This window comes from Carlito syrichta, unplaced genomic scaffold (genome assembly GCF_000164805.1).
Source record: "Carlito syrichta isolate Samal-C Ts95f unplaced genomic scaffold, Tarsius_syrichta-2.0.1 Scaffold123630, whole genome shotgun sequence".
Classification (NCBI taxonomy): domain Eukaryota; kingdom Metazoa; phylum Chordata; class Mammalia; order Primates; family Tarsiidae; genus Carlito; species Carlito syrichta.
The window spans coordinates 215483-224825 of record NW_007067726.1 but is presented as its reverse complement, the minus strand read 5'-3'; the positions used below and the strand labels follow the sequence as shown (position 1 = coordinate 224825).

The window sequence follows — 9343 nt, the reverse complement described above, 5'->3', positions numbered from 1 at the left end:
GACGCCTTCCTCCCTCCGGCGGGTCCGCGGTCTGCCGGGTCGACCTGCCCCGGGGAGGGGGCGCGGCACGGAGAGGCCGGGACGCTTCCATCCTCGCTTTGCAGAGGGGACAGGGAGGCCGGAGAGCCTTGCCCAGCGCAACCAGCGGTCGGGTCCCCTGGCGGTCAGCCGGCCCCACACCCTCATCCATCACCCAGCTTACCCCTGGTCTCTGAGCTGAACGCCCTTCTAGAACATACGCAGAAAGGAGGGCAGGCAGAGACGTGCCATCTGGAGCCACTGAGATTCGCCTCTCCTTCCCTGGATTCGGAGCCGGGGCGACCTGTCACCCGACACCCGGATGCCTGTACCGGGGCACCGGGGGCTCTGATATCCAGTCAGAGATGCCGGCCCTTAGCCCAGATGGGGGAGAGGAGGCGAGGCGGTGGAGGCGAGACCCGCTGGGAAGGCGAAGGAAGACCTGAAACCATCCTTCACGCCAGCACTCCAAGCCTCCGCTCTGACATCACCTCCTCAGCATGGCCTTCTTTCCAGCAAGCCTTTCAGTGCCTCTGAAGTGCCAAGGTGCTGGAGAGGCTGTACCGAGCCAGACAGAAGTCTGGAACCTCACAGCACTTTAGCCCGGGCTGGGAGTCGATGCTTGTGTTTGTAGTAATGAAATGGTTTTCTCCCCCTCCAGGCTCTGTATTCCCTGGGGGGCTATGCCCATTTGCTCACTAGGGCCTCCCAGAGTGTTTGGCACATAGCTGTTAGGTGAATGAGCAGCCTCAGGCAGGGAGAAGGAGGGAGACAGACCAGACCGTCCTTCCCTGGGGCCTCAGTTTCCCAACGAAGTTAAGCCTAAATGCCAAAGAGGACGGATGGGTTTGAGGATGAACCCCTGTACACACCCTGCTTGGCCAGCCCCTGCACCCCCCTTGCTGCCACCCCTCCCTCACAGCCCATCTGGCTCCCCAGGAGCCGAGATAATCTTCCCATCTGTGACACTCTTTGCTTCGGGATGATGCAAACATTATCCCACTTAGTCACCTCAACAGCCCTGAGAGCTGGGCGGGTGGTCCCCCATTTTTCAGATAAGGAAGCTGAGGCTGAGAGAGATGAAATGACTCAAGTGACTGCCCAAACCGCATGGCCCTGTCTCCAGTGACCTTGGCCCCTGGCTCATGACTTTTCCGCTGGCTGATTCGGGGAGCACACCCAGGAGGGACCAGCAAAGAGGTAGGGTTGCTGTGGGCACCTGTAAAATCTCACCTCTGAGCAAGATTTATGTTTGGCTCTGCCCTCTTTAGAAATTCAAGCCCTCCTGGGAGGATGAACCCTTTAAGGCGCTAACTCCTTCTGAATCCCTTTACAGAATCTCATTGTCATGTACTTAGCTGAGCCCAGGAGAAGGAAAAGGTGAGAGAGCAGACAGGAGAGGTAGAACCCCCCCCACACACACATACACCCCCTCTCTCACCGAGGGGCTCAGTCCTCCTGGAGGGAACCAGAAGTGCTGAGGGGTCGCAGGCCAGTCTCCCATTCTCCCTCTCTGGTCTCGAATATCCATCCGCATGTGGCTGAAGGTACCTGCCTCACTAACTCATTCACGAGGGTCAATGGATCGACAGTGGCAAGAGGGCTTGGCAAACGGCCCAGACCGTTCCACAGCCAGGACCAGGGCTGCCAAAAAGGCCACCTGTGCTGCACCAGGCTCCATCCTTCCTCTTTGCCGCCCCCCAGGCCGGGCTCCACTGGCCTCGCCCTCTGACTTCCTGGCGAGGCTGAGTGCGCCCCGGCTAGGAAAGGGCCAGCTGGCCTTGTTGGCTGGGGTGCTAATCCCCTCCAGATGGGCCGGTGGCGTGCACTGAGGGCCTGGCTGCCCAGACGGAGCGGACTCTGGTCCCGGTGCCTGCGTGTGATGGTGTACAGGGAGTGACTCCAGCTCGTCTCCCGGCTCCTTCGCCCCACGGCTGACATCTCCCACCGGTCGCGGCCCATCTGGCCTCCTGCAGTAGCCTCTTTGGTTATCTGTGTTGCTTGGCTGGGGGGCTATGAGGAAGCCCAGGACCAGCAGCCCCTGAAGGCCCCAGAGAGGCAGCTCCTACCCCCCACCGCCTCCTCCCATCAGCCCCATCACTCTGCCTTTCCCAAAGCCTGCTTCCCAGTTACCCCCACCCGCACCCCATGGAAGCTAGAAGGGGTTTCTGGAGCCTCTGAAGATGTTCGTACCAAGGACGGGACTCAGAGTGTCTCCCAACACTGAGGGAGCAGAGGAAGTCACAGGAAGCCACTGGCTTTCTCTGCAGCAAGGACTCACATAGATTTGGGGAAGGACCTCCAACCCAACGGATGCTCCAAGTGAAAGAGAACTCTCCCTAGATCAGTTTGTATGAAAGCAAACGGATAGACAATATGACCTGTGGGGAGGCTTGGCTTCCATCCCTGTGAGGCTGAGGCTGGATGGATACCCCATTAGAAATGTCTCAGGCCTGATAACGGCAGTTCCCACGGTGCACCAGGGCATAGGCAAATGCCACCATTCCGTGAAATATAAAGCATCTCCTGCCCCTTCCCCAGCTCAAAACAAGGAGCTGATGGGGAGGGGAGGGCAGGTCCCCTTCTTAACCTCTCGTGACAACGAGGACGGCGCATTCCCCCTCCTGGGTCAGTCCACAGCCCCACACCCATCCCTGGTCATCTTCACTTGATGTAATCTCCTGACCCCAGTTTCGTTCAGGCTGCAGTGACCATGGGTGGGGGCAAGGTCAGGCTGGTGACCTCTGGAAGAAAAGGGAGGAATGAGAGAGGCCGGGGGGACTCCCGGAGGAGGGGCCTGGACTGCTGGTGCCAGGTCGGAGGATCCTCCCTCACAAGCAAGGCTGAGGCCTGAGGTAGCCACGGGATGCTGTTAGGTTTATTCCAGGGTGAGCAGGTGCCAGTGGGGGGGCAGCGAGGATGGCCGAGTTCACCCTGGGGTGCCCAGGGATGGCCATGGACTCTGCAGGGCCCTGCAGGGCCTGAGTCTCTCTGATCACCCGGGAAGCTCCGCCTTCTGCCCCAACCCAAGGGGGTTTGGACAGTCACGGATGTAGCAGTTTTCGCAGTTCGCAGGGGTCCGTGACAGGCATGGAGCAGGCTTGATTCTCACACACGTAGGCCGTGGCCCGGTCTTCCAGCCGCCGTAGGGTACTCAGGAAAGGCAGCTGGCGGGACAGGAAGCTCGACGGGTCCCCATCGGCCAGAATCAGCACCTAGGGCAGCGGCAGAGCAGAGAGGGTCACCTGGGGGCGCTGGCCAGGTCCCAAGGGGGGCCATCTCTCCCCAAGCCTTGGAGTAGAGGGAGGGGCTGGGAACCGAGGAGGGGAGGGCAGCTCCGGGGTGGTGGCGGCCGGGCTCACGGGGCAGGCACCTTGTTGGGGATGTAGACAGAGTGGACACATTGCACCAGGGCCCTGGTGTCCTTGGCCTGGCGGTCTCCACAGATCACAATCTGGCCGGAACAGAAGGGTTGCTCTGGGGTGTCAGGTGAAGGAGGCACCCAGCCCCCGATCACCAGGGCATCCCCATCCTCCCCCCACTACCCTCTACCCCTAAGAAGGAAGGGAGACTTATTGCAGCCGCCAGGTGGCTGCATGGGATTTAGTGCTTGGTAGGTGGGAACACACACACGCGCGCACGCACACACACACACACACAAGTGAGATTATACACGGTGGCAATGTCAGGGATAGTAGCAGAGACACAAACACGGAAGATACACACCCAGAAGACCCACAGAGATCCATCCAGAGAGACAGAGCAGCCAGTCTACACACAGCACATGTCCACGGAGAGGGGGGTACCACGCGTGCAAACACCAGACACACACACCCAATCCACACACGCAGGCACATACTGGTGCACACCCACAGCAACATACCGCCGAGAGGCTCAGACACACAACTCCAAAGCCACACACACAGCACACCAGAAATGACGACGCTGATACACACACACATGCAGCAAAACACTCTGTTAGCCCCAGAGATCCATATTCAGCCCCTGCCCCGGTACTCAGTGGTCCTGGGGGAGACGAGCACACAGGCACCTGTCTGGTCCAGAGGCCTGTGCCCTCAGACACACACGCTCCCACAGACACCCCCCCTGCAGAGAGCAGAGACCTGCCTACACGCACGTGCACACACACACACGTGCACACACACAGAGACCTGAGCTCGGGGCGCAGCCTGGGAAGCCCCACCCCACGTTCCCAGCCCTCACGGCAGCCCCAACACCCTCCCTACCCGGCGTCCCTGCCCAGGTGCCTTCACGCCCACCTGCTTGAGGGTCTGCTGGTGGACCGAGAGGGCACGGATCATCTCTGGCAATGCCACCGGGACGCGGCGCATGCGCTCGGAGAAGGCGGTCAGCAAGCACACACACTTGGTCATCCAGTCCTTGTGACCCGTGTAGCCGTGCAGCCGAAGCAGGTTGTGGGCCGCCACGGAATTGGCGCTGGGCTCGGCGCCATCCTGGTCTGCAGCATGCGGGCAGGTGAGGGAGGGGACAGGTCACTGGGTCCCAGGACCTGCCACAGGACTGTGTCCAGGGTCACGGGGGGACGCGACAGAGAAGATGCCCTGCCCACTCTGGTCCTCCCGGGTCTGAGAGTCAAATGCCAGCTCAAGCAGTTGTCATACTTTGCTCTGCCTGGTTTTTTTTTGTTTTTTTTTTTGAGTTGGGAACCTCACTCTTGCCCAGGCTGGAGTGCAGTGGCACGATCATGGCTCACCACAGCCTCGACCTCCTGGACTGAGGTGATCCTCCTGCCTCAGCCTCCCGAATAGCTGGGACTTAGGCGTGCGCCACCACACCCAACTAATTTATTTTATTTTATGTTTTGTAGAGACAAAGTCTCGCTATGTCTGGAACTCCCGGGCTCAGGTGATCCTCCCACCTCAGCCTCCCAAAATGCTGGGATTGCAGGCATGAGCCACTGCGCCCAGGCCATACTTTGCTCTCTTGAGGGCACCCTCAGCTCTAGCTGCCTCAGCTGAACTGTCAGCTCTCAGGCTCCTGCCTCGCTGCTGATACCCCCGTGCAGCCACTCAGCTGCTCCAGCCAGAGCAGCACCATCCTTGCCCCCTTCCTCTCTCTCCCTCACTCCCCGCCTCCAGTCCATCTGGGAGTCCTGCCTGGGGCTGCCGCCAGAACAGAACCACCTCTCCACCTCTCGTGTCCACTGCGGTCCGAGCCTGCCCCAGTGCCTGTCCGACTGGGCACCCCCGACGGCCCCTTAACTGGGCACCCTCTTTCCCCCACCACCTCCCTTCTCCGCCAGTGGTCAGAGTGACCACCTACAACCTAACCAGAGAGGTCACAGTCCCATTAAAACCTCCTGGCCCTGTCCACCCCTGGGCCCTGCCTCTCCATCTTTCCCGCCCCCTCCCTTCCCCAGCCCCTCCATGCCCACATAGCCCCTCCCACCCTCCAGGCTTGGGTGCAATGACAGCTGTCACAGGTGTACTCTGATCTCCCTCAGGCTGAGCTGGGCCCCCAAGCCTCTTCCATTCGCTCAGCTAACATTATTGAGCACGTAGCTACTCTCTGCCAGGACCCCACTAGACCCCGAGGACAGAGCAGTGACAGAGAGAGCTGCTCTTGGAGGAGTCGAAACTGGAATGGGGGAGAGAGACTGTTAGTCTCAGAGCAGACACGTGGGTGACCAGGGGACAGGAACGGGGCAGAGGCTCCTGCTTCCTCACGGCCTCACCGCAGGTGTAGCCACTTGGAGGCGTGGGCATTTCTGCATTATTCCTGATCGGTGGCTGTCTCCCCTGCTGTACGGTGAGCTTCAGGAGGGCAGGGACCCAGCCAGCCTTGTTCATATCTGAATCCAGGGGTGCCCGTTACTATGCTAAGCGTGTTCCCAGAACAGCGATACTAATCTTTATGTCAGCCCTGCAAGGTAGGGTTGATGTTAGCTCTGTTTTTCCTATCAAGAAACTGAGACTCAGAAATAGGAGAACAGCCCAAAGTCCCCCGGTTGAGAAGTCGCAGAGCCGGAACGCCGGGAGGGCTCTCCATCACCACGCTGCGCGGACACCTCCCTCGAGGAAACCACCCTCCGGTGAGGTCCAAGACCCAAGGCCGGGCCCACACCCCACTGACCGTCCTTCAGACGCAGGGGCAGGCCTGCCCCCAGCTCGGCCTCACTGCAGAAGTAGCCGCCACCCTGGGCGTCCCAGAAGAGCCTGTCCTGCGTGTCCTGCAGCCGCAGAGCCCACTCGAGCCACGCGCTCTCCTGAGAGGCCTCGTACAGGTCGAGCAGGCCCCGCACCACGAAGGCGTAGTCCTCCAGGAAGCCCCAGCAGGGTGAGTTGCTGGGAGGACGGGCATTAGGGGAGGGGCTGGGCACAGGCGCCGGGGAGAGGGCTTTGCCCAGAGGGACCCCCTTTGGGGCACTCATTCCACGAACCCTCCTGGGTAGGTGCCACCGGCCCATCTCCCAAAGGCGTCAACGGATGCGGGGAGCTCACAGATCCCAGCAGAGCCAGGACTGAGGGGAGATACGGGGCAGAGGGCGGCCGGGGACATGCAGGGAGATGAGCCTGGCGGGTCTGCGCAGCCCCCACCTGTGCTCCACAGAGCCCCCGGAGCTGGTATAGCAGGTCCGCATCAGGCGGCCGCTGGCCACATCAAACATGTGCCGCTTCAGGAACTTGGCCCCGTTGGTGGCGTGGCTGACCAGCTTGTCCAGGCCCAGGACAGCTCCGGTCACGGCATAGCCAGATACCATCAGGCCTGCAGGCAGGAGAGACCAATGGCGGTGAGGGGCGGGCCAGGGCCCCCCAGCCACACGGGCCCCACACCTCGGCCCTGACACCTCTCTGGAGTCTCAGGGGACCCTCAGAGTGTGGGCTCCAGAGCCAGGCGGAGTGGGTTTCCCGCTGTGTGTGTGGCCTCAGGCAGGTGACGTAAGTGCACTAAACCTCTGCCTGTCTGTCTGTTGGGGACAATACACCCAACACGGGCACAATCCGCATTTAGCAGGTGCCTGACGGACACCAGGGGCCTGGGGAAGGGCCGCCCTGATGCTGGCCCGGGCCGCGGCATGCCCCACCATTCCACGCAGCCAGCATCTTGCTGTCCAGGGACGGCTTGGGCCGGTGCTTCCGGGCCTGGAAGAGCTTCTCTAGCCCGGTGTTGAGCGTGGTCTGCACAGCCTCCACATCCAAGCCGAAGCGGGCAGCGGTCAGCTCCAGCGAGTACCGGACAGTCAGCACATTCTGGCCCTGCAGCTCTCCCTTGGGGTCCTGGGAGAAACAGCCTTGGTCAGGGGATTAGGGTTAGGGTTAGAGTTAGGGTTAGGGTACGCCCCCCCCAGCGCCCAACATCCTCACCTGGCTGGGGCTGATGTTGCCGGCCTCTGTGAGGCCGTAGTGCTTCACCAGGAGCTGGCCCGAGGTCAGTGGCTCCGTGGCGCTCGGCACGGGCTCAGGGAGCAGCTGCTGGACCTCTTTGACAGTCCACACGTAGAAGGCGCCTTCTCTGGGCCGTGCACCCCGCTCAGGGGGCGAGTCTGCGTCCTCCGCGCTGTGGAAGCCTCCAGACTGTAGGCAGGAGAGAGCTGGTTGACGGCCCGGAGGTCCCGACCCCTCCCGCAGCCAGGCCCGCCTGCCCCGGTGAACACATACCCGGTGGCACAGACTCCGACTCACGTACCGCAGGATGCCTTTGGCAACGTCGGCGTAGAACTCGTCGCCAGAGATCTGAGAGGAGGCAGAAAGGAGACTGTGAACAGAGGTCTCTGGGGCGGCCTGGGTACAAGGGTGGGGACAGGGGGCATTCTCCCAGGAAGGTGGGAGAGGGAAGCCTGGGGAGTGGATTTGAGGGAACGAGGGGTTTCCAGAAGGGGAGCCGCTGTCACTGGGGCCGGGTGGCCGTTCTTGGGCTGGGGTCAGGGGTCACCTGGAAGGCCTGTGAATAAGCCACCGCGAGCTGCGCCTGGTCATACAGCATTTTCTCGAAGTGGGGGACGTGCCACTGGCGGTCCGTGGAGTAGCGGTGAAAGCCCTGTGCCCGGTGGGATGCAAAGCTGGAGGCCGACCCCAGCCCCGGCCCACGCCCGGCTTCTGTTGCCCCGCCGTCCTGCCCGGGAACGCCTGGCTCCCCTCACCTGCCCCACGTGGTCCCGGATGCCCCCGTTGGCCATCATCTTCAGGGTGTGCAAGGCCATCTGCTGGGCCCGAGAGCCGTCCTGGGTCAGTCGGTGGCTGAGCCAGTAGGAGAACAGGAAGTTCAGGATCACTGCGGGCACCAAGAGCACGGGTGAGGGTGGGGGAAGGGGCCGCAGCCAGGTGGGGCTGTGAGGTCACCGGGCAGGCTGGGAGTCCGGAGGTCAACAGTCAACCCAGAGACTGGAAGGTCACACCGAAGCCAGAGGTCAGAACACCACTGGCCCACAGAGGACGGAAAGTCACCGATCAGACCAGAGTCCAGAAAGCCAGCGGTCAAGGGTCAGAAGGATCCTTTCCTAGGTCGAGCTCAGACCAGCCGTCAGGTCTTCACTAGGCAGCTGCTGGCGGGCCAGGGGTAAGGAGGTCACTGGCCAGGCAGGAGGACACGAGGCTAAGGACGGGGCCAGGCCTGGGTCATGGGGAAGGGGTGTGGACTGACCCGGCGCAGGAAACTTGGGGGCCTCCGCGAAGCCACCATACTCCTCGTCGTAGCTCTCATCCAGCTGCTGGAAGCAGCGGCTGTTCATGGTGGCGGCAGAGGGCGGCAGCTGGCGGTCCCCCATGCTGATCTCCGACCGGGCCAGCAGGGCACTCGCGACACGCTGGCTGTTTTCTAGCAGGGTGCTCTTGTTCTGTTTCCACTGCGGGAGGCGAGGCGCGCCTGGAGGTCAGCATGGCGGAGGGGGCCTCGCTTCCCCGCCCCGACCTCGGCCGCCCCACTCCCCAACGCGCACCCACCTGCTCCCGGATTCTCAGCAACACCGTGCGGAAGCCAACTTGGGTCAGGCCATCCTCGGGGGGGAAGTAGGTGCCCCCCACAAACGGCTGGAGGTCGGGCGTCAACCAGACGTTCATGGGCCAGCCCCCACCACTGCTGGTGGCCTGACGGAGGGGGTGGGGGTGAGGGGAGCCGTCCCCCGAGCGCATGCCTCACACGCCCCCATGGGAGGCCCGCTCACCTGCACGAACGTCATGTACACCTTGTCCACGTCCGGCCGCTCCTCGCGGTCGACCTTGATGCTGACAAAGTCTTCGCCCAGCAGCCGGCCGATCTCCTCGTTCTGGAAGGACTCCTCCTCCATGAGGTGGCACCAGTGGCAGGTGGAGTAGCCCACTGGAATAGGGCCACGAGGCGAGGCCGG

General features: G+C 62.2%; 1 protein-coding gene across 1 annotated transcript in view; it reads right to left on the bottom strand.

The window, feature by feature from the left end:
• Nucleotides 1-2874: 2874 nt before the first annotated feature.
• The window catches only part of SPATA20 (spermatogenesis associated 20), a 7221-nt gene continuing 752 nt past the window's right edge, over nt 2875-9343 (bottom strand). Inside the window, exons 4-16 of the mRNA XM_008048481.2 lie at nt 9161-9315; nt 8940-9083; nt 8641-8842; nt 8141-8271; nt 7933-8037; nt 7659-7733; nt 7365-7574; nt 7085-7277; nt 6597-6765; nt 6133-6344; nt 4299-4498; nt 3392-3472; nt 2875-3233 (exon numbers count right to left, since the gene is read on the bottom strand). Of these exons, the coding sequence (XP_008046672.1) occupies nt 3063-3233; nt 3392-3472; nt 4299-4498; nt 6133-6344; nt 6597-6765; nt 7085-7277; nt 7365-7574; nt 7659-7733; nt 7933-8037; nt 8141-8271; nt 8641-8842; nt 8940-9083; nt 9161-9315 (2048 nt within the window). The 3' untranslated portion in view covers nt 2875-3062. The remainder of the gene's footprint in view (nt 3234-3391; nt 3473-4298; nt 4499-6132; nt 6345-6596; nt 6766-7084; nt 7278-7364; nt 7575-7658; nt 7734-7932; nt 8038-8140; nt 8272-8640; nt 8843-8939; nt 9084-9160; nt 9316-9343) is intronic.